Raw genomic sequence first — 25940 nt, 5'->3', positions numbered from 1 at the left:
GTGCTCTGAATGTAGTAAGAATGTATAAGTAGGAAGATGTGATCAGTCTTTCAATAGTTCCTGTATTCATTAATTTAGTGATAAATGCTAATTAGGAAGTAGTCATTGGATGTAGCGTTGAACTAAGGAAATGTGGTTTTCTATCCTTAAGGAGTTTACTGCCTAGTTAGAGATAAAACAATAAACAAATGCAAATACAAAACAATGTTTAATTTTAGATTGTCCAAATATTCTAAGAAAAAATGAACTATATATGTAAGACAACCATGAAATAGATTTATTGGGAGAAGATGGATGTGATTAAAATCTCTTGGCAAACACAGTATTTATTTAGGCCTAAAAGGATAATTAGGAATTGTCTATTTAAAGAGCAAACCAAAAGGAACAATATTTGAAGGGAACATAAGGAACTTCATTCATAAAACTGAAGTCACGGTTCTGTGATTGGTGGGAGACCAAGAGGCAATTTTGTAGGCTTGCTAAGTTGACTACTGTTACTGTTAGTATCACTATTTTCATGTTGTCTGAAGAGCAAAATGAATGGTAGAGATTTTAGCTGGAAATGACATGTTCCAACTTGGCTTCACTAAAACTTCATGCTGGCTGCTGCTTCCTTCCAAAGACTAAGACACGGAGTACTTACTGTTCTTATATGTCATATTACTCCTAAACATATAAGCATGTTCAACCCAATTTTCATCCATGAAATGGAAGCTCCTTCGGAATGTTGATCTCTATCCTGAACAAGTAGGGATAGAGGAGGTGTGTGTATGTGTATATATTTTCCTTATCCACTCCTTCCTATTTCCTGGAGTATATAATTTAATTATTGTTTTGTTTAACCACAAATGACAAACCAAGGTATAAGTGTAAAGCATGCTCTGGTTCGGTTGAAGCTCTTGTATGGTCCCTAATTTATTTTTCTGAATGTGCTTCACTTTGTTCCCGTGTATATAGCTATGTCTTTTGTTATTGACCTCACTAAATTTAATGTATGGGGTTAGTCAAACATTGTAGACCTCTCTAAGTTCAGTGTAGGATATTAGTCAAACAAAACATCAAAAATAGCAGACAAAGTCGGAGTAAAGTAAAAATGAATTCAACAGCAAATAAAACCAAAGTATCTTGACTCATTCAAAATCTTTTTTTATGATTATTTTGATACCTATGACAGCATATTTTAATATGAAAAGACAGGGTTTCCACTTATTTACTAAGAACAATTAATAATAGTGAAATGGCACTGTACAGCCTTATCTTCTCATAGCCCTCTGACTCTGAATGGCAGCAACTGCAGTTCACTTTGAAGATGCGAGAGGTGTGTGTGTGTGCATGGAAACAAGCCTAGAAACCAGCTGAGGACCATCCCACTAAATCCCCTTGGTTAGCCAGATTTTGTGATGTGTTCTCCAGAGTGAAAAGAGAGTCTGAACCTACTGAACTATATGGTTACTCAAGATGGTATTTATTATGTTTATATATAATAAAATTAGTTTATAATTGGTTGTCATAATTTTAAAATATTATTGATGAGGGAGGTAGGGTAATCTTTAAATGCCACTTGTTCTGTTTTTTGTCTGTGTATTTAATACAGCTTTACATTTTTGAGTGTAAATTTTGAGTGTCTATTGTTGAGATAAAAGAACCTGTGAAAGTATTACTCTTCCTAAAAGAATCAAATTGGTAATTTGCAGAGAGTCTTGTGCATCCTTGTCCCCTTAAGAATGATGTCATTGCTCACAAATTCTAGACAAACCTTATGTTAAGTTTAAAAAAAAAAAATAAAAAGCACATGTTGTCTTATCTACTGTAGAGTAAGACCATTTGCGTTGGTTGGAAAATTGTTCTGGCTACATTTCATTCCAAATAATGATAGCTTTTGCTTTTGATATAGAGTCTAAGCACCCTGGTTAGTGCCTGAGATGACTAGGGCAGAGGAACTGTCAGACTGGACTTGGTAATAACACAGTCTTTGTAAATATGTGCTTGGAGGAAGATGAAAACATGAATTTCCACAGGTGTTTCATTTCAAAAAAGAATTAGGAAGGCATTGGGATTTAGTGTTTGATAGTTATGAGATGACACTCTGACCTTTCCTTGTTTGAATGCATTCTGTGAATTTCTCTGGTGAGGAACATAGAGGGAGATCCTACTCATCAGTACCTTCAGTATCTCCCTGACTTGCCTCTTTGTGTCATTTAATTCCATAGAAGCAATATTTTCTAACATAAAAAGTTCATACACAATTTTGTTGAACATATAAGGAAGATACATGTGTTGGAAGAACACCCAAACTACCCTGTCTCCCATCTGCTAATTCCCATATTGAAGCATCTCAATGTACTTATAGAAGTCTGCTCTTAGTGCTGAGGATAAAAAGATGACTAAGATTCAGGTATTCTGGCTGAGAATAATGACAAATAAACAGATAACTACAGTAGAGCAACCATCAGAACATATAAAAAATAAAAAGTAAAACTATAAGCATATATTTCTGAAGTCAGGTTTTGTTATAATTTAGATATGAAGTGTCCCCCCCAAAAGCTCATGTGTGAGACAATGCAAGAAAGTTCAGAAGTGAAATGATTGAGTCATGGGAGCTTTAAACTAATTAGTGCATTAATTCAGTGGTAGGGATTAACTGGGTATTAACTGTAGCTGGTAGGGGTAGTTGGAGAAGGTAGGTTACTGTGGGTGTACGTTTGGGGTATATATTTTGTCTCTGGTGAGCATGTGCTCTCTTCCTCTGCTTCATGGTATGAAGTTCTGAACTCCTTTCCTCTGCCACACCCATCTGCCATGATGTTCTGCCTCACTTGGACCCATAGCAATGGAGCTGGCTTTCGGTGGACTGAGCCTCACAAATTTTCTTCATCTAAAATTGTTCTTCTTAGGTATTTTGGTCACAGCTGCAAAAATACTGACTAAAACAGGGTGTTATCTTCTAATTCAGGAAATTGATTTCATGTTTACAGTAAATATTTCTGGAAGGAAAATTCATATAGAATTTGGAAAGAAATTATTCTTTTTGCTTGGCAGCAGAGCTCAGTGGTAGAGTGCTTACTTAGCATGCACAGGGTCCTTTACAGTATGGCAAAGTAAATACATAAAGAAAATCACTCATTTAACATATAGGTTGTAGTTACCAGCCCCCAACAGTTGATTTCAGTGAATATGTGCATATTAACTTGCTTATGCTTTAAAAATTGAGATTCTAGGATTCTGCGATTTTATTTCATTGCTTCGTTTTACTCTGTTCAATAAAGTACATATTATTTTATACTAATATCCCATAACAAATTGAGTTACGAAATACATTTCAACTATTGGTATACAGAATTATTCTACTTTACAGTGCCAAAAAGTAGATTATTCTGGTTTCTAGTGGCTTTAGCTAAATGTTTTCAGAATTTTGGTAGTTACAGGAAAATTTAACCAAATATACATCCTGAGCTCCTGATGAGAATAAATTATCTATCGTTGGGTTACCCTAAAACCTGCTTCCAAAGTTTATAACTATAACTTGCCCATCTGTTTGGGGTAAAAATCTTTTTTTCTCTCTTCCATAGATTTGCATTGACTACTCAATGTATATGAGTCAGCTTCCCTCTAGATTGGCCAATCATTTAAGATCTTTCACAATCTCAGGAGGCTAAGGCAGGAGGATTGCAAGTTTGAGGCCAGCTTCAGCAATTTAGGGAAACCCTCAGCACTTAGCAAGACCCTGTTTCAAAATAGAAAGGGCTATGAATGTAACTCAGTGGGTAAAGCACCCCGTGGGTTCAATCCCCAGTATTTAAAAACAAACCTGCCCCCCCAAAAAAAAATCAAAACCCAAAACCTTCGACAGTGTATATTTCTGTTAATAATGTTATCACCATCTTGTTCCAATCTTGTCTTCCTTGTGTCTCAAAGTTAGTTTTTTCCTCTTTGCTTGCAGCATTCTTCTTGATTGTGTGCTTTCCCTACTTGTGTATTTTAAGGTTTAATGCTTAGCCTATTATTACAGTTCCCATGAATTTCTCCCTATTTTTCTAGTTCTTGGATTTCTGAAAGTACTCAACAATGCTGTCATTCTGCACATCCTACTTTCTTGTTACTTGTACATATATCTTTCACCACCTCTTATCACTGATCCCTTGCACAGTGCTCTGTATGTGGTAGGAATCAGATAAATAGTTGTGGTTAATGATGATAGGATGATGTACAAGTGAGCTTCTGGAATACCTCTCCACCTGGACATTTGCCAAATACGTTTCTGTAGATAGAGGTAGCTACTGGGTGTCCATCAATCATGTGAACAGTTGAAAAAAGTTTGAGACATAAAGTACACCCAAGAAGTTCTGATTGATTTCCTAACAAGAAGCAAGGGCTATGTTCCAAAGAGGAGGGAAGGGAAGGGCACGTTGCAGATGTTGCATCGATTAGATGAACTGGAGTCAGCAAGGGTGATGAAATTGGTGGTGAGCAGTCCTTCTGTGAGGAAAAGAGAGACAGCAATGGAGAAAAGAGATCAGTGGAGGGGGCCTAGCCGTGGGGTGAAGAAGTGCATCCACAAGCAACATTTCAAAATTCTTCAGAATGTGTAATAAGATTTTATATCAAGATTGAATCTACCTTTCTGTTTCATCTAGAAAAGTCTTGCTTTAAAAATATCCTGAGATATACATGTGTTCACATACATCTGAAACAAGTCATATGGTTGATTTTGTAGAAAATGTTATTTATAATGTTTTAAAAATATTTTGAGCCTATAGGGTAAGTAATGCCTATTCAATAGGACAGTAATATATTTCTTACAGTGGAAAGTTGTATGAAATGGAAACTTTTCAATATAAATATAGCAAGTATATTTTTCTTTCAAGAGGAAAATACAGTAATGAAAAATAGCTTGTGTACTATGTAGAATCTGAAGAAATACAATGGCAGTATTCAGGTTGATTCTAGTAATTTCAGGTTAGTGACATTTTGCCTACAATATAATTGATTTGTTTTAGTGTAATTTTTATGTGGAAACAGTCTGAAATTTTATTTTAATACATATCTGGCTGTATCCATATTAGAAAAAAAATAAATTTTGTACATGTAAATTAGATTTTGATGTAAATTTGGTGAAATTTTGAAGGAAGATTAGTTGAAGTAATAAATTCTTTAATTTTAATCATGTGTGCCATGCTTATAGGTATAATAAAATATATAATTAATTTTAGATTATACAGGAAGTTAGTAGTTTTGGTTTTTTTAAAGTTCTCTTTCAATTGCTGGAATCGTGCACACTCCTCAGTAAATTTACCTACTAAAACAAGAGAGGACTTTTAGATTAATGTAGGTTGAGTGATTGAACTTGGTGCTTCAAAGTGTGATCCGTGGACTAGTAACATCAGCATTAACTGGAAGCTTTTCAGAAATATTCTTAGGCATCATCCATATCTAAGAAAATGAAAATATGTGTTTGTAACAAGATTTCCCAGAATTCTGATGCACACTAAACTTTGAGAAACACAGGTGTGAATGTTTTTATCTTCTCATTGTAATATAAGCTGCTAGAGGACAGAACTTCTCACTCATTTATATGGACTCAGTATGCACTCTAGTCCTCAAAAAATATTTGTCAAATAAATGAGAGCTTATAATGATCCATCACTGACTAGGATAATCTTCATGACTCTGTGTTTTTAGTTAAGACATACAGGATTTATTTCATCTTGTGAATTCTTAGCTTGCAAATGTTTTATGCATTGCTATTAAACATAAACAGATTATGTTACTGAATATATCTTTACAACATATCATTCTTTGTCATTTCAGCTATGTAATAACTACAAATTGTGTTTGCCAAACACGATTTATGAGTTAAGGCATATCATTTCCCATTTACTTACAACTCTGTCTACTAGTTATACTATAATATTATATTCTGTAGTAAAACCTCAACAGTTTGAGCAGATTTGTATTTGGTAGATTTACATTTTGTTTAGACACTATCCAGCTTTGTATATAAAACCTGTATAAGCAATTGGGAGTCTTGAATTCTTTACGATAGGTGCTCAGCTTTGTTAGGATTAGGGCTTGCTATTTTCCATTGCTCACTCTTTGTAACTTTGTATCATAACAGTAGTTAGCCTTTGAAGTGAATTTTGACAGGAGGAAATCACAAAGGAAGAGTGTTCTTAAAGGACTATTACTGCAATGATCTTAATTGCTCAGCATATACTGCATATAGTAGTTCAAAAGCATTTGATTCTTTTCTAAGGTCAAGTCTGAAGATTTTTTAGATGATTTCTTCCAACCATCCAGGACCCAGAAAAATGTTCAGATTTAGGAGATTGTGTGAACCAGCAATTAAAGTTGTTGGTACTCAATTGATGTCTTCCAGATTGTTTTCCTGAGTTGCTTTTGTACCTATAGTATCATACTCATCTGAGTAATGGTCTGATGACTTCCAAGATAAGGTAAATGTACCTAGAATAACAATGGTGGCCAGTGTACTTTGGTTGTGTGAACTGAGGGGATCCAGCAGATCAGAGTCTGAGTGCTTGCCCTATTTTGGCCATGTTATCCTGAATAGGTTATTGAAACTTCTGTGTCTTAGTTTCTTTATCTATAGCATGAGGACAGTGATAATACCTGCCTATGCATATATGTGCTATGTATTTCAGTGCATAATTATTTAAAGCATTAGCACAGATTCCAGTAAATGAATATTAAATGTTGAAGGGTAATGGATATATTATGTTTTGAAATGCCATCTAAAAGTTGGAATGGAAGTTGGAGTGGACTAATAACAGCAAGCATTTAAATATATTATGATGTGCAAGAATGGTTATCAGAACTTCACATATATTCAAAGCAAACAAGGTGACTGACCTGACAGCATACACAGTAGACTTTCTAGAACAGTGCTTATTAGGGAAAACCCATGAATTCAGGAACAGAGGCAGTGCTCACTACATTATGCAGCAGAGCAAAGGAATCTTAATGACTGCTTTGTTAGACTTCAATCTTTGTGCTGTGTGACTTTTAAGTCATGTAATTAGGGAAATACTAGTCCTTCCCTTGTGTGGTAAGGAATTATGATACAACAGTAGTGTGACATGGTAGATCCCTGGTTACAATGCTTTTCTGCCTATCTGGTATATAGGTTTGGGAGTATATCAAGAGTTTCTTGGTATGACCTTCTGGCTACAGTCTGAGTACTACGGTGGCAGTTTATGAAGTAGAGAGTCAGTGGTACAATCCACCAGCTTACGGTTCACAGTGAAGTGTCCTATAGTTAGTGTAACAGTCGACTGGTAACCTGATGGATTCATCACCTCAAATCTCTACCAAGATTGAATACCTTAAAGCTGTAGCTTCGTTCTAGAAACTTTTCAGACTATTGACCTATATGGAAAAGGAGTATTGGAAAAATTAATGCTTACCTCTCACACATTAATTTAGCAAACCCTTATATCAATTCTATGAGGTTTTCATTTTACCCATGAGTCAAATGAACCATAAGGCTTAAGTAATTTATCAAAACTCACATAGCAAGAAAATCCTAGAGATAGATTCAAATCCAGAGAGCTTAGTGTGAGTCCACGTCCTTAATTACAAAAGAAAATTATAAAAGCTAATTCAAATTAAGAATATAGGGATGGGATGTGACTCAAGGGTAGAGTGCTTGCCTGATGTGTGAGGCACTGAGTTCAATCCTCAGCACCACATAAAAATAAATAAACAAAAGTACTGTATGCATGTACAACTAAAAACATAAAAAAAAAAAAAAACAAATTAAGAATATAGTAAATACTCAATTCTAGGTGATCACCACCAACAAAAGATTTAATTGTAATTATGTCTACAAAGTGGAAGGAAAAATGCTTCTTTCTACAGCTCCCTTGAGTCCACATTAGTCCTATTAGGAGGGAGGTGAGAAATGAGCAGATTAGAAATGACCAATCAACATGTTCTCTAAAGAGGGTTGTCTTTTGAGAAGCAAGTTTTTGAATCTCTGACACATGGGACTTGAACCAAAACCTTTTAGTTTCAGTTAAGCCCTAAATCTTCTTGAAATAAAACTTCTTGACAACCCATCTTTCTTCCTAATATCCATGGTTTAAAAAGTATTTTGAATATGCAGATGCTTGTATTTAATTAATGGTGAATCTTTATTGAATTCTTATTTGTAATACAGAAAGCAAAGTATTTAATACTTTTGGTATCCTCTAATTTTACTGAACACATTGGAAAATCATTTTAAATGTTGTTAAAATGTTTTTTGAACCAAAATATTTGCATAACAAGAAGTTCATGTAGCCAGAAAATTGTTCCATTTGTTGTGTTTGAGTGTGGAATGATACCTGTTGCTAAAAATAGAAGAAGAGGGGTCTTTGAGTTTGATATTTGTGTTGCAGGGAAGAGTTGTATGGTTGGGTTTTGAATAGATGATGGAGCTATTATTGGCAAATTCACTATTGATTTACAATAGTAGGTGTTATACACAAATAAGTAATGTTTGCTGTTATGGCTTGGATATGAGATGACCCTGACAGCTCAGGTGTGAGATAATGCAAGAATTTTCAGAGATAAAATGATTAGATTGTGAGACTTATAACCTAATCAGTGGATTAATCTATTTATAAGGATTAGCTGGGTTTTAACCAGGTGGACAGGCAAATGTAGGTGAATGGAGAGGTGCTTTTGGGTTTTATATTTTGTACCTGGTGAGCAGAACTCTCTATTTCCAGTTGCCATGTCCTGAACTTGCTTTATTCCTCCATACCTTTCCACCATGATATTCTGCCTCACCTTGGCCTCCATGAGGTATGGCGTCAGCTGTCTATTGACTGATGTCTCTGAAACTGTGAGCCAATACAACTTTTTCTCCACTATGTTGTTTTTAGATTATGTATTTAGATTAAATATATATATCTATATATGTACATGTGTGTGCATATATGTATATGTGTGTATATATGTAGATAAATGTAGATATATATGTACACACACACACATATATATATACACAGATATCTATAATTGCATGTTCTTCAAAAAATGAAAGAGAAGCTTTGTTTTAGGAACACTAATGTTCATATACTCTATTTTTTATTTTTTAAAATTTTTTAAAATTAAAAATCATAAATTTACATAGGGCAATGTTGTTTGATTCATTCTGTTATTTTTTTCCCTTCCCCCCACCCCTCCCACCCCTCTTTTCCCTCTATACAGTCCTTCCTTCCTCCATTCTTACCACCCTCCTTATCCCTAACCCTAACCCTAACGCTAACCCCTCCTACCCCCCATTATATGTCCTCATTTGCTTATTAGCGAGATCATTCGTCCTTTAGTTTTTTGAGATTGGCTTATCTCACTTATCATGATATTCTCCAATTTAATCCATTTGCCTGCAAATGCCATAATTTTATCATTCTTCATGGCGCAGTAATATTCCATTGTATATATATGCCACAGTTTCTTTATCCATTCATCAACTGAAGGGCATATAGGTTGGTTCCACAATCTGGCTATAGTGAATTGAGCAGCTATGAACATTGATGTGGCTGTATCTCTGTAGTATGCTGATTTTAAGTCCTTTGGGTATAGGACAAGGAGTGGGATAGCTGTGTCAAATGGTGGTTCCATTCCAAGCTTTCTGAGTAATCTCCACACTGCGATCCAGAGTGGCTGCACTAATCTGCAACCCCACCAGCAATGTAGGAGTGTACCTTTTTCCCCACATCCTCGCCAACACCTATTGTTGCTTGTGTTCTTGATAATCGCCATTCTAATGGGGGTGAGATGAAATCTTAGGGTAGTTTTGATTTGCATTTCTCTTATTACTAGAGATATTGAACATTTTTTCATATATCTGTTGATTGCTTGTACATCTTCTTCTGTGAAGTGTCTGTTCATTTCCTTAGCCCATTTGTCGACTGGATTATTTGTATTCTTGGTGTAGAGTTTTTTGAGTTGTTTATAGATTCTGGAAATTAGCACTCTCTGAAGTATGAGTGGCAAAGATATTCTCCCACTCTGTAGGCTCTTTCCTCGCATTGCTGATAGTTTCCTTTGCTGAGAGAAAGCTTTTTAGTTTGAATCTATCCCAGTGGTTGATTTTTGCTTTTATTTCTTGTGCTATGGAAGTCCTGTTAAGGAAGTCTGATCCTAAGCCAACAAGTTGAAGGTTTGGACCTACTTTTTCTTCTGTAAGATGCAGGGTCTCTGGTCTGATTCCGAGGTCCTTGATCCATTTTAAGTTGAGTTATGTGCAGGGTGAGAGATAGGGATTTAGTTTCATTCTGTTGCATATGGATTTTCACTTTTCCCAGCACCATTTGTTGAAGAGGCTATGTTTTCTCCATTGCATATTTTTGGCCCCTTTGTCTAGTATGAGAAAATTGTATTTATTTGGGTTTGTGTCTGTGTCCTCTATTCTGTACCATTGATCTACCTGTCTATTTTGGTTCCAATACCATGCCGTTTTTGTTACTATTGCTTTGTAATAGAGTTGAAGATCTGGTATTGCGATACCCCCTGCTTCGCTCTTTTTACTGAGGATTGCTTTAGCTATTCTGGGTTTCTTATTCTTCCAGGTGAATTTCATAATTGCTTGCTCTATTTCTATAAGGTACGTCATTGGGATTTTAATTGGAATTGCATTGAATCTGTATAGCACTTTAGGTAGTATGGCCATTTTGACAATATTAATTCTTCCTATCCAAGAACTTGGGAGATCTTTCCATCTTCTAAGGTTTTCTTTAATTTCTTTCTTTAGTGTTCTGTAGTTCTCGTTGTAGAGGTCTTTCACCTCTTTTGTGAGATTGAGTCCCAAGTATTTTATTTTTTTCGATGCTATTGTGAATAGGGTAGTTTTCCTCCCTTCTCTTTCTGAAGATTCATCACATGTATAAAAATGCATTGGATTTATGAGCATTGATCTTGTAACCTGCTACTTTACTGAATTCACTTATGAGTTCTCAGAGTTTTCTGGTGGAATTTCCAGGTTCCTCTAAATATATAATCATGTCATCAGTGAACAGGGATAGGTTGAGTTCCTCTTTTCCAATTTGTATCCCTTTAATTTCTTTGGTTTGTCTAATTGCTCTGGCTAGAGTCTCAAGAAAGATGTTGAATAGAAGTGGTGAAAGAGGGCATCCCTACCTTGTTCCAGTTTTTAGGGGGAATGCTTCCAGTTTTTCACCGTTTAGAATGATATTAGCCATGGGCTTAGCGTAGATGGCCTTTACAATGTAAAGGAATGTTCCCACTATCCTAATTTTTCCTAGTGTTTTGAGCATGAAGGGATGCTGTATTTTATTGAATGCTTTTTCTGCATCTATTAAAATAATCATGTGATTCTTAACTTTTAGTCTGTTGATATGGTGAATGAGATTTATTGATTTCTGGATGTTGAACCAACCTTGCATCCCTGGGATAAAACCCACTTGATCGTGGTGCACTATCTTTTTAATATATTTTTGTATGTGATTTGCTAAAATTTTGTTGAGAACTTTTGCGTCAATGTTCATTAAGGATATTGGTCCGAAATTTTCTTTCCTTGATGTGTCTCTGTCTGGTTTTAGGTATCAGGGTAATATTGGCTTCGTAGAATGAGTTTGAGAGGGTTCCCTCCATTTTATGGAATACTTTGAGGAGTATTGGAATGAGCTCTTCTTTAAAGGTTTTGTAGAACTCGGCTGAGAACCCATCTGGTCCCGGACTTTTCTTTGTTGGTAGGCTTTTGATGACCTTTTCTATTTCATTGCTTGAAATTGATTTATTTAAGTTGTGTATGTCCTCCTCTTTCAGTTTAGGTAATTCAAATGTCTCTAGAAACTTGTTGATGTCTTCGAGGTTTTCTGTTTTGTTGGAGTATAGATTTTCAAAATAGCTTCTAATTATGTTTTGTATTTCACTCATGTCTGTTGTGATATTTCCTTATTCATTCTGAACTTTAGTAATTTGAGTTTTCTCCCTCTTTCAATTTTATTTTTTCAAAGAACCAACTATTTTGTTAATTTTTCCGATTGTTTCTTTTGTTTTAATATCGTTGATTTCAGCTCTGATTTTACTGTCTTCTACTACTTTTGGTGTTGGTCTGCTCTTCTTTTTCTAGGGCTTTGAACTGTAGCATTAAGTCGTTTAATTGTTGATTTCTAGTTCTTTTGTTGAGTGCACCCCATGAAATAGATCTTCCTCTAAGTGTTGCTTTCATAGTGTCCCCGAGATTTTGATATGATGTGTCTTTGTTCTCATTTACTTCTAAAAATTTTTTTATTTCCCTCTTGATGTCTTCTGTTATCCATTCATCATATAATAGTGTATTATTTAATCTCCATATATTGGAGAAGTTTCTGTTTTTTATTCTGTCATTTATTTCTAATTTCAATCCACTATGATCTGATAGAGTACAAGGTAGTATCTCTATTTTCTTGTATTTTCTAACAGTAGCTTTGTGGCATAAAACATGGTCTATTTTAGAGAAGGATCCATGTGCTGCTGAGAAGAAAGTGTATTCGTTCTTTGTTGGATGGTATATTCTATATAAGTCAGTTAAGTCTAAATTGTTGATTGTGTTATTGAGATCTATGGTTTCTTTATTCAATTTTTGTTTGGACGATCTATCCAGCAGTGAGAGAGGTGTGTTAAAATTGCCTAGTATTATTGTGTTGTGGTCTATTTCATTTCTGGAATTGAGAAGGATTTGTTTGACGTACATGGATAAGCCAATGTTCGGGGCATAGATATTTATGATTGTTGTGTTTTGCTGATTTATGCTTCCCTTAAGTAGTATATAATGTCCTTCTTTATCCCTACTGACTAGTTTTGTCTTGAAGTCCACATTATCTGAAATGAGGATGGATACTCCAGCTTTTTTGCTGTGTCCGTGTGCATGGTATGTTTTTTCCCATCCTTTCACCTTTAGTCTATGGGTATCTCTTTCTATGAGATGAATCTCTTGCAGGCAGCATATTGTTGGATTTTTCTTTTTAATCCAATCTGCCAGTCTATGTCTTTTGATTGATGAGTTCAGGCCATTAACATTCAGGGTTATTATTGTGATATGATTTGTATTCCCAGTCATTTTACTCCTTTTTGTTTTTTGACATGATTTGGTTTCTCCTTTATTTGGTATTCCTTTAGGCTAGTTCCTCCCGTTGCTGATTTGCATCGTTGTTTTTCATCTCTTCCTCATGGAATATTTTGTTGAGAATCTTCTGTAATGCCGGCTTTCTTTTTGTAAATTCTTTTAGCTTCTCTGTATCATGGAAGGATCTTATTTTGTCATCAAATCTGAAAGTAAGTTTTGCTGGGTATAAGATTCTTGGTTGGCATCCATTTTCTTTCAGGGCTTGGTAAATGTTGTTATGGGCCCTTCTAGCTTTTAGGGTCTGGATTGAAAAAATGCTGATATTCTTATTGGTTTCCCCTGAATGTAATTTGATTCTTTTCTCTTGCGGCCTTTAAAATTCTGTCTTTATTTTGTATGTTAGGTATTTTCATAATAATGTGCCTTGGTGTGGGTATGTTGTAATTTTGTATATTTAGAGTCCTATAAGCCTCTTGTACTTTGTTTTCCATTTTATTTTTCAGATTTGGGAAATTTTCTGATATTATTTGTTTGAATAGATTGTTCATTCCTTTGGTTTGTTTCTCTAAGCCTTCCTCAATTCCAGTAATTCTTAAATGTGGCCTTTTCATGATATCCCATAATTCTTGTAGATTCTGTTCATCATTTCTTACCGTCTTCTCTGTTTGGTCAACTTTGTTTTCAAGATTAAATATTTTGTCTTCAATATCTGAGGTTCTGTCTTTCAGATGTTCTATCTTATTGGTTATGCTTCCTATGGAGTTTTTAACTTGGTTTATTGTTGCCTTCATTTCAAGGATTTCTGTTTGTTTTTTTTTTCAATATCTCTAACTCTTTATTGAAATGATCTCTTGCTTCCCGTATTTGCTCTTTTAACTGTTGATTGTTGTGATCATTTAATGACTGCATTTGCTCTTTCATCTTCTCCTTCAGTGCCTGCATTTGCTCTCTCATCTCCTCATTTGATTCCCTGATTGTTTTAATTATGTACATTCTGAACTCCCTTTCTGACATTTCTTCTGCTGTGCTGTCATTGGGTTTTATTGATATAGTATCTAGGTTTGTTTGGGACATTTTCTTCCCTTGTTTTCTCATATTGGTCAGATGTCAGTGGGACTTTGTGATATTGCAGATTTCCTCTATTGGCTTATAGTGTCCCTGTAGATTTTCAGTGTATCACCTTCCTGCCTTCAGTAGCCTGAAGTCTTGGAGTAACTTGATAATGCAGTGCTTCCAAGGAAAGCTGCCCCTAGCCCGCTACTGGTTCCAGGGCTTGGAGCTGGCTCTGTGTGGAAAGGCTCTCACTGGGGGGCCTGCTCTGAGAAGCTGGACGTGTGGGAGGAGCCCACCGCCGGAGTGCCCAGGGCTGCCTGGGGGAGACTCTAGCTGCCCTGCCGTACTCTAATAATCCATCCGAATCTGGGCCTGCCACATGGGCCGAGCTTCACCAGGTGGGGGAGACTCATCCCGTAGCTCTATTTTAGTCCAAGTCTCTCAATGCCTCCCCTTCTTGAATCCTTGGTTCTGGAGCGACTGGAGATGCAGTCACCCTCTAGTCCGCCATCTTGGATCACCCCATGGAAAAAGCCTGCGGCCGGAGGGGACAGGGCTGCCCAGAGTGGTCTCTGGCTGCCCTGCCCTGGTCCCAGAGGCTGCTTGCAGGTCGGAGGTCGCTGCTGGCTTGGGGACTTGTGGCTGGCTCTGTGTAGAAAGGCTCTCACTGGGCGGTCTGCTCCGAGAAACTAGCCTAGAAAGGCGCTTCCTGCCGGAGGGAGCCAGGCTGCTTGGGGAAGTCCCTGGCTGCCCTGTCCTGGTCTCTGAAGCAACCTGCGGGCCGGCCGCAGCTTGCCGCTTGCTGGCTCAGGGACTTGGAGCTGGTTGTGTGCAGAAAGGCTCTCACTGGGGGGCCTGCTCTGAGAAGCTGGAGAATCTGGCCGTGTGGGAGGAGCCCACCGCCGGAGTGCTCAGGGTTGCCTGGGGGAGACTCTAGCTGCCCTGCCCTACTCTAATAAGCCACCCAAATCTGGGCCTGCTGCCTGGGCTGAGCTTCACCAGGTGGGGGAGACTCACCCCGTGGTTCTATTTTATTCCGAGTCTCTCAATGCCTCTCCTTCTTGAATCCTGGGTTCTGGAGTGACTGGAGATGCAGTGACCCTCTAGTCCACCATCTTGGATTGCCCCGTGGAAAAAGCCTGTGGCTGGAGGGGGCAGGTCCGCCTGGAGAGGTCTGGCTGCCCTGCCCTGGTCCCAGTGGCTGCTTGTGGGTCGGAGGTCTCCGCTGGCTTGGGGACTTGTGGCTGGCTCCTGTGATTCTATTTTAATTTGAGTCTCTCAATGCCTACCCTTCTTGAATCCTGGTTTCTGGAGCTACTGGAGATGCAGTCACCCTCTAGTCCGCCATCTGGGATTGCCAATATATATACTCTTAATACTAATGAATGGTTCCCTTTTTTTAAGAATGTGTCACAAAAAGTAAAATAATTTCTTGAAATATTTAAAAATATAACAGTGAAAACCAGGTAAATAATGATAGAATAAAGGTAATTTACAAAATTTTCCTTTCTATAGAGCTTTCCAAAAAGAAAAATAGTAAGCAAAGCAAATAAATATACTAACAGGAAGTGAACAAAGCCAAGGGACCCCACTTGATGCAAAATTGTAAAATGTAGCAGTCAAGAAAGAAACTGAACCAATCAGGTTCATGATGTCTTCTCCACCCTGACTGTGGATCCCTGAGACCTTGTGTAGGGGCAGATGGTGATTTGTTAAACTCAGATAAATCTTATGGTGTTAAAATAGCTGCAGATGGAGGTACTGAAATGAAGACCAGGGGAGGCAGAAAAATTCCTCATGAGTAGAAAAATCCCTCAATTCTCTGTGGTAAGAGAGAATTAGGGAGAGGGGCTATTTTCAATGTCTACATTTTTTAAAAACTTTCCAACTCAGGAAACAATCAAGAAACTATATGTCATACTAAAAATAATCAGAGCACATACAAATCAGATGAAATAGGGAAGAAACCTCAAACCTCTCCCTATCCCTAAGGTATCCTCATACCTGTTTATTTTATAGAACTAAGTAAGACTCTGAATTAAAAAAGGTGAAAAACTTCAAACAAGCATTCCAAGAGGCTAATAGTGATTGAATAAGAGAACAAATTAAATCTAGAAGAATATTATTAAAGAACTAATTTGTCCTTTAGAAATAGCAATGTAGTGTTGTAAAAATCACATTAGTATAAGAGAGGAAAAAATTGAGATAATCGTAGCATATTCAAAGACAAAATATATCTGAATGATAATGGCATTTACCATATGGAAAATTTATATATATATATAGAAAAACCAAGAAATATTTTTGGAAGTTAGAAAAACTTTCTTGAAATGACAAACTGATTCTGAATAATCAAAGACGAAGTGTATTAGGAAAAATGGAGAAACCATAACTGTCAATCAAACTTACTTTGATTAAGTTTTAAACTTCTTTTCAGAAAGAATTCTTCAGGAATGTACTTAGGTACAGAATCCAAAAACAAAAATTCCAAGTAGAAGTACAGAATGATTAGCCTCTTACATCTTTAGAATTTCTTCCACATATAATGAAGCTTTGTCTACAAACTTCAAATGAATGTGGAATCTAAGACTATTGCCACAGGTCAAATTGTTCTTTAGTTACAAAGACAAAAGGAAAGAGAATTTCAAACACAACATTTATGAGGACTTCTTTGAAAAACTGCTCAACATTGAAATCTACCCAATAAAATGATGAATGGAGCATAGATGAGTAACAAATGTATAAGAAACAGCAAGGAGGCAGTCAGTACTGAAAGACATTGACCAGTGACTTCAAGTCTGTGAGGGGAAGAAAGTGTGAAGGAAAGGTTTATTCTTAGATCAGCTATTCTTAGAGTATGAAAGCAAAAACTCAGGAGTATAAAGTGGGGGCCTTTTTTGTATACATATTTTAAAAACCCACAAACACTTGGAGATGAAGTACACTCAATGAAGAAATTGATTAAAGTTGGTAATTTGAAAATAGAAATGTTTGAAAGTCAGTTTCTTTGCATGTAGATATGTTATGTCTAATGCATTTTTATGATGGTTACAGAATCGAACATGAATGTAATAAACCTTGTCAGGATACAAACATGAGCAGAGGTAGGTGATGGGTATAAGTTAAAATGGACTCTCTTCTTTTGTGAAAGGATAATTTATTACTGACCTACAAATGAATTGGGTTGTCATTAAAAGTTCAGTGTCTTTATCATTTTATTGTTTTTTCTTAATCATTAGAACCTAACATCTCTGGATGTGGAGAATTATCTGAAGTTTAGAAGTACCTTCTCTTTTACTGAATTTGGCTTACTTTTATTAAAATTAGATAATTAAAAGTGACACATATACTATAGTCCCATTTTAATAAAAGATATTTATATTTTTGATATTTTATTAATATATATTATATATATTATTTGATCCATTATTTTGTCCTTTTCGCTTATTGTATATATAATTCATACACAATTGTCAGAAAGATGCATAACTGACATTCAAAGTTTTTTTTTTTTTGGAGTTGTATTTTTCAGTGAAGTTTTAAAAAAAACCTTTCTAATAGCTTCTACACATGGCTAATCTTAAGGACACCTACAATTTTTCTTGACACAGGACCTTCTTCCTTTAAAAGGCTAAAGTGGCAAAGTTTAAAACCACTTGTTTAAACATTTCCTGTTTGTAAAAAAAATTCAGATTTCCAAAAACTGCCCTCAAGGATTTTCCCTATCTTTTTAATGTTTAGGAGCTAAACATTAAATGCTAACTGAGGCATTTTTAAAGTGAATTGTGTTTTTACTTATGCACACTTATTGAAGGTAAGATCTCAAGATGTGGTTGCCTTATATCTGTATGTCAGAAACTTGGCAGGATCTGAGATTATACCCTACTTGAATGCCAACTAGTCTGCCTGACACACCACCATAGTTACTGGCAGCAGACTGAAGACTCCACAGTCAGAGAAAAGACAAGGTGTTATTCAAAATCACAACAGTAGTTTGAGTCATAGTGTAGCACAGTTTTTCTGAGTTACAGATCCCATGGACAGATGCAGTAAGGGTTAATTATTGCTAGGCAGTGGGGTGCATTAAAAAGAACTTTGATACTAGGAAACCCTGGTCTTGTGCATGGGCTGCTGTCAAACTCTCATTCTTCTGTCACAAGAGAGACATTATTATTTTGGAATGTAATGAGAATCTGCTCCAGGGAGATGGATGTCCCTATCTTTGCTTTCTGGAAAATAAGCAAGTCTTCCCTATGAAGAGACATATCTGTCATTGCAAGTCTGCCTACTATGCAAACATCCTTGAAAAGACACTGTGGAGCAAATTAACTGTTAATGCCTTTGAAAATGTTTGGATATGTAAGAGACCCAAGAAAAATTGTCTTCTTGTGATATCTAGAAGATGTGACTCCTTGATCCAATTTAATGTTGCACAGGGGAAGCTGATTTCTTCTCTACTGAAGTATTAATACATAACTGATGACATGGAAGTTATTGTGTGTGCACGCAGGCACAATAAGAATTTTAAATGGAAACTTAAAATGTTTGAGCCAGTTAACTTTAGAGCAAAGCAGGGATCTTGAAACCTTTATCAATTTCTAAAATTGTCAAAATTCTAAAAGATTAAGCTGTAGAATAGATAAAGCTTTTACAAGTAAAACATCAAACTGTGTTACTTGAGAACAGCATTGTATTATAGAACCATAAATTGTGAAGTATTCTAGATGTAATACCTGCTTCTAAGTGAAGCAGGTATTACTATATTCTTATTTGTTCAAATAATATTCATTATTCATGGCATATTACAAATATCTTTTTCTTGGTAACATGATAAACTTAAACATGATTTTATTTTTGTATATTGTCCTAGGCTTTATGTGTCTTTCCCATAGCAGTTGATATTTTCATGTTTCGTTTTTCTATCCAGTTTGTAAACTTTCCTATTTGTCTTTTCTTCTAGCATGTACAAGTCACATCTCAGGCTCTGTATAATGCTGGCAGTGATATTCAACAAATCAACTTAGAGCAATGCTACAATTTTGTTTGTGTGAATGTAAGTAGAATATATACATTATTGGAAGTATTTGAGTATCTAAACAAGTGTAATGCCAAAGAGAGCTAATTTTTCTTAATCTTTAAATATTTGAACATAAGGTTTTGAAAGATGAGTTATATTATTTAGTATGGATTTGGAAATTTTATTTTTATCTTCTGAAATACAGAAATAACACTTCTTATCAGGCTAATGCTCATAAAAGAGGGCAATGTTCCTTCAGATAATTTTGTTAAATTTTCTTTTTTTTTTTTTTTAACCTGGAATGAAGTAAATTAAACGACTTAGTTTGAATTCATAGCTCAAATTTAATATGTATAATCTATAAGTATTCTTTAAAACTGATTTAAAAATAATCTTGGTAAATATTTTGAATGCTTTATATAATTGCTTCATTTTTTTCTCCTTGAGTTAACTTTTAAATCATATTAGAACTTTTCCACTTCATTTTATTTTCTTACTCTTCCAGGTTAAAACACCTGATTTCCGAGAAACCCAAAAGTTATTGAGTATGCTTGAAGAGAGCAACTTTTCCCTTTTATATCCCATTGTTGTGGTCTCGGTAAGTGAATGAATGCAGATTTTTCTCATCAAACTTCTGCTTGCTTCCTCCTGTGTTTCTATTTAATAAAATTTATCCCATTGATAGCCTTGACCCAAACTTAGAAGAAACTTTTCTTTGTGGATTTTTTGGTCTTTCTCTCTTGCTATTACTGCTGTGGACACTTTGTTACTGCAGTCATTTGGTTGAACTGTCAGGTTCAGAAAGCTATTTAGTTCAACCTAACCTAGCAAACAATTTCATTTCTTTTTCTTCATTAAAATGGCAAACTACGTGACTAAGTTGACTAGTTACTGGGATAATGTAGAAGAGGTTTATTTCGCATATTGCCATAATGTCACTTAGCAAAGAAATCCCAGGGCTTAAAAACAAAAGATGAGAAAGAAATCTAATAAGAAAATCTGTTTCTTGGGTTCATCTTCTCTTTTCCATGGAAAGTATAAATAGAAGGAATACAAATTAAAGAGAAAAAAAAAAAAAACAATGAAAATTTTGGAGAGGTGTTTTTGGTACTGGGTATTGAACCCAGGGACAATTTAACCAGTGAACTAGATCCCCAGACTTTAAAATTTCTTTTTTTTTTCTTCTTCTTCTTTTTTTTTTTTTTTTTTAAAGCAGGAATGAGATGACTCAAAGTTCACTGTCATTTACAGGATAATTTGTAAATCCAGACTATACAGTCACCACTCCATCTAAGAAGATTGCATACTTTACTCCAATCTGATTCCTGAGCTTTGGTCATACATTTATAATTTTCTATTAGGTATTTCCTTTGTGGTACTTCAATTCTCAACTTCAGCATATCAAATTTATCATTGTTTTTGTCTGCTTTTTCACTGCTATGAACAAAATACCTGACAAGAATTATTTCAAAGGGGGAAAAGTTTGTTTTAGGGCTCATGGATTTCAGAGGTCTCATTCTAAAGTTGGCCAGATCCATTACTGTGGGCCTAAGGTGTGCAGAACTGTGTGGAGGAGGAAAGAAACTCAAGACACAATATATATACCCCAAAGGCCCATTTACCCTCATTGAACCATCTCCTCCAGCCACAACAGACTTGCCTACAGTTATCACTCAATTAATGCCTTCAGGTGGGGTTAACACACTGATTAGGTTAATGCTCTCAAAACCCTATAACTTCACCTCTGAATATTTTTGCATTTTTTTACACATGAGCTTTTGGGGGACACCTAGTACTAAATCATAACAATTACCAAAGCACATTAAAATATGTTATCCCTAATGTCTCTTCATGGCTGTACTTTTGCCACAGGTTGTGACAGCATAGTCATATTGGAACCTTTGTTGTTTTTGGTTTTCTTCCTCTTTCTCCACCAAATACACTCATATACATGCTGAGTTTTTCAACTGCTGGTTCTTTTGCTCATTGCTACTCTTGTGTTTTAACCTTGATTGTTGTATTGACTTTGACTTCATGGGTCCAGTAAATACTGTAATTGTTTAGATACTTAATGATCTGTATCAAACCAAGAGAAAAAATGGACAGTTTTCCAGTTAAAGTAGAAGTGTCTTAGAACTAGTTTAAGAATTATAAGTTGATATGCTATAAACTTAAATTTTATTTTGAATATTTAATATTTAACATTAAAAATTTATTTTGAATTGGGAGATTATCACTTCATATCTGTAGCTGTTTTTCTGTTGCATGAGCATACTTAGTGTAGTATATTAAGGTTATTAAACTTAAATGGAAAATATGTCATTAGAATTTCTTTAGAATCCATAGACTTAGGATGTGCATCACTGGGAAGGATGGAATACAGAATGCTAGCTTCTTTGATGGGGTGGCAGGTGCAGAGACTTTGACTTTTTGAATTATCCTGAAAATAATTGTGAGTATAGATGATCAGGTTTCATCCTTTTGCCCTTTGATATTAATTCTACTGTATGTCTCCAAAAGCCCATTTTAGTTTCTTGTGAATGAAAATGTGGTAGAACCATTCAGATATTCCCCAGATTAATAGTTGTATGGAAAATAATTTAATAATTATAAAATAACAGAAAACAAAGGACTTAATTAAAGTCTAGATGTCTTAGAGTTTGTATGTTACTAAGAAAAAAATACACATAAATACATACAGCATTTGGGTATATGCATATGAATACACATACAGGCATATGTACCTCTGTATGTAATTAGACGTTACATGTTCTAGGCACCCCAGAGGCTATAGAGTACACTTTTATATGAATTAACTTTGTTACAAAGTTAGAGCAAGGAGAAAGTCCCATGCTACTATCTTTTCGTTTTGTTTTTATTTTTTTTATTTTTTTTATTTATTTATTTATTTTTTATTGTAAACAAATGGGATACATGTTGTTTCTCTGTTTGTACATGGCGTAAAGGCATACCATTTGTGTAATCATAAATTTACATAGAGCAATGTTGTTTGATTCATTCTGTTATTTTTTCCCTTCCCCCCACCCCTCCCACCCCTCTTTACCCTCTATACAGTAGTTCCTTCCTCCATACTTGCCCCCCTCCCTAACCCTAACTCTAACCCTTCCCTCCCCCCCATTATGTGTCAACCTCCACTTATTAGCGATATCATTCGTCCTTTGGCTTTTTGAGATTGGCTTATCTCACTTAGCATGATATTCTCCAATTTCATCCATTTGCCTGCAAATGTCATAATTTTATCATTCTTTATGGCTGAGTAATATTCCATAGTATATATATACCACAGTTTCTTTATCCACTCATCAATTGAAGGGCATCTAGGTTGGTTCCACAGTCTGGCTATTGTGAATTGAGCAGCTATGAACATTGATGTGGCTGTATTTCTGTAGTATGCAGATTTTAAGTCCTTTGGGTATAGGCCAAGGAGTGGGATAGCTCGGTCAAATGGTGGTTCCATTCCAAGTTTTCTAAGGAATCTCCACACTGCTTTCCAGAGTGGCTGCACTAATATGCAGCCCCACCAGCAGTGTATGAGTGTACCTTTCTCCCCACATCCTCGCCAACACCTGTTGTTGCTCGTATTCTTGATAATCGCCATTCTAATTGGGGTGAGATGGAATCTTAGGGTGGTTTTGATTTGCATTTCTCTTATTACTAGAGATGTTGAACATTTTTCCATATGTTTGTTGATTGCTTGTAGATCATCTTCTGTGAAGTGTCTATTCATTTCCTTAGCCCATTTGTTGACTGGACTGTTTGAATTCTTGGAGTAGAGTTTTTTGAGTTCTTTATAGATTCTGGAGATTAGTGCTCTATCTGAAGTATGATTGGCAAAGATATTCTCCCACTCTGTAGGCTCTTTCTTCGCATTGCTGATAGTTTCCTTTGCTGAGAGAAAGCTTTTTAGTTTGAATCTATCCCAGTGGTTGATTCTAGCTTTTATTTCTTGTGCTATGGGAGTCCTGTTAAGGAAGTCTGGTCCTAGACCAACAAGGTGAAGATTTGGACCTACTTTTTCTTCTATAATCTGCAGGGTCTCTGGTCTGATTCCAAGGTCCTTAATCCATTTTGAGTTTAGTTTCGTGCATGGTGAGAGATATGGGTTTAGTTTCATTCTGTTGCATATGGATTTCCAATTCTCCCAGCACCATTTGTTGAAGAGGCTATCTTTTCTCCATTGCATATTTTTGGCCCCTTTGTCTAGTATGAGAAAATTGTATTTATTTGGGTTTGTGTCCGTGTCCTCTATTCTGTACCATTGATCTACCTTTCTATTTTGGTACCAATACCATGCCGTTTTTGTTACTATTGCTTTGTAGTAGAGTTGAAGATCTGGTATTGCAATACCCCCTGTTTCACTCTTCCTGCTAAGGATTGCTTTAGCTATTCTGGGTTTCTTATTCTTCCAGATGAATTTCATAATTGCCTGCTCTATTTCTGTAAGGTACGTCATTGGGATTTTAATTGGAATTGCATTGAATTTGTATAGCACTTTAGGTAGTATGGCCATTTTGACAATATTAATTCTTCCTATCCAAGAACATGGAAGATCTTTCCATCTTCTAAGGTGTTCTTTAATTTCTTTCTTTAGTGTTGTATAGTTCTCATTGTAGAGGTCTTTCACCTCTTTTGTGAGATTGATTCCCAAGTATTTTATTTTTTTCGAGGCTATTGTGAATGGGGTAGTTTTCCTAATTTCTCTTTCTGAAGATTCATCACTTATGTATAAAAATGCGTTGGATTTATGGGCATTGATCTTGTAACCTGCTACTTTACTGAAATCACTTATGAGTTCTAAGAGTTTTCTGGTGGAATTTCCAGGTTCCTCTAAATATATAATCATGTCATCAGCGAACAGGGATAGTTTGAGTTCTTCTTTTCCAATTCGTATCCCTTTAATTTCTTTGGTTTGTCTAATTGCTCTGGCCAGAGTCTCAAGAACGATGTTGAATAGAAGTGGTGAAAGAGGGCATCCCTGCCTTGTTCCAGTTTTTAGGGGGAATGCTTTCAGTTTTTCACCATTTAGAATGATATTAGCCATGGGCTTAGCATAAATGGCCTTTACAATGTTAAGGAATGTTCCCACTATCCCTATTTTTTCTAGTGTTTTGAGCATGAAGGGATGCTGTATTTTATCAAATGCTTTTTCTGCATCTATTGAAATAATCATGTGATTCTTGACTTTAAGTCTATTGATATGGTGAATGACATTTATTGATTTCCTGATGTTGAACCAACCTTGCATCCCTGGGATGAAACCCACTTGATCATGGTGCACTATCTTTTTAATATGTTTTTGTATGCGATTTGCTAAAATTTTGTTGAGAATTTTTGCGTCGATGTTCATTAAGGATATTGGTCTGAAATTTTCTTTCCTTGATGAGTCTCTGTCTGGTTTAGGTATCAGTGTGATATTGGCTTCATAGAATGAGTTTGGGAGGGTTCCCTCCTCTTCTATTTTATGGAATACTTTGAGAAGTATTGGAATGAGCTCTTCCTTAAAGGTTTTGTAGAACTCGGCTGAGAACCCATCTGGTCCCGGACTTTTCTTTGTTGGTAGGCTTTTGATGACTTCTTCTATTTCAGTACTTGAAATTGGTCTATTTAAATTGTTTATGTCCTCCTCATTCAGTTTAGGCAATTCATATGTCTCTAGAAACCTGTTGATGTCTTCGAAATTTTCTATTTTGTTGGAGTATAGATTTTCAAAATAGCTTCTAATTATGTTTTGTATTTCCATCCTGTCTGTTGTGATATTTCCTTGTTCATTCCGAATTTTAGTGATTTGGGTTTTCTCTCGTCTTCTCTTTGTTAGTGTGGCTAAAGGTTTATCAATTTTGTTTATTTTTTCAAAGAACCAACTATTTATTTTGTCAATTTTTTGTATTGTTTCTTTTGTTTCAATTTCATTGATTTCAGCTCTGAGTTTAACTATTTCCTGTCTTCTACTACTTTTGGTGCTCGTCTGTTCTTTTTCTAGGGCTTTGAGCTGTAGTGTTAGGTTGTTTATTTGTTGAGTTTTACTTCTTTTATTAAATGCGCTCCATGAAATAAATTTCCCTCTAAGTACTGCTTTCATAGTGTCCCAGAGATTTTGATATGATGTTTCTTTGTTCTCATTTACCTCTAAGAATTTTTTAATTTCCTTCCTAATATCTTCTGTTATCCATTCATCATATAATAACATATTGTTTAATCTCCAGATGTTGGAATAGTTTCTGTGTTTTACTCTTTCATTTATTTCTAACTTCAATCCATTATGATCTGATAGAATACATGCTAGTGTCTCTATCTTCTTGTATTTGCTAACATTAGCTTTGTGGCATAATATATGGTCTATTTTAGAGAAGGATCCAAGTGCTGCTGAGAAGAAAGTGTATTCACTCTTGGTTGGATGGAATATTCTATAAATGTCCGTTAAGTCTAAATTATTGATTGTGTTGTTGAGATCTATGGTTTCTTTGCTCAATTTTTGTCTGGAAGATCTGTCCAGTGGTGAGAGCGGCGTGTTAAAATCACCTAGTATTATTGTGTTGTGGTCTATTTGGTTTCTGAAATTGAGAAGGATTTGTTTGACATACATAGATGAGCCACTGTTTGGGGCATAGATGTTTATGATTGTTATATCTTGCTGATTTATGCTTCCCTTAAGCAGTATGAAATGACCTTCTTTATCCCTTCTGACTAACTTTGGCTTGAAGTCCACATTATCTGAAATGAGGATGGATACTCCAGCTTTTTTGCTGAGTCCATGTGCATGGTATGTTTTTCCCC

The 25940-nt window shown here is 35.6% G+C and overlaps 1 protein-coding gene across 1 annotated transcript in view; it reads left to right on the top strand.

Annotated features, from left to right (window-relative positions):
* Positions 1-25940, top strand: part of CRPPA (CDP-L-ribitol pyrophosphorylase A) — a 369555-nt gene that overhangs the window by 184527 nt on the left and 159088 nt on the right. Inside the window, exons 6-7 of the mRNA XM_079151915.1 lie at positions 19089-19181; positions 19651-19743. Of these exons, the coding sequence (XP_079008041.1) occupies positions 19089-19181; positions 19651-19743 (186 nt within the window). The remainder of the gene's footprint in view (positions 1-19088; positions 19182-19650; positions 19744-25940) is intronic.

Source organism: Sciurus vulgaris (genome assembly GCF_902686455.1).
Source record: "Sciurus vulgaris genome assembly, chromosome: 8".
In the NCBI taxonomy this organism is placed as follows: Eukaryota; Metazoa; Chordata; class Mammalia; order Rodentia; family Sciuridae; genus Sciurus; species Sciurus vulgaris.
Note: the sequence above shows the minus strand (reverse complement) of the source record. Positions and strands in the feature narration are given on the sequence as shown.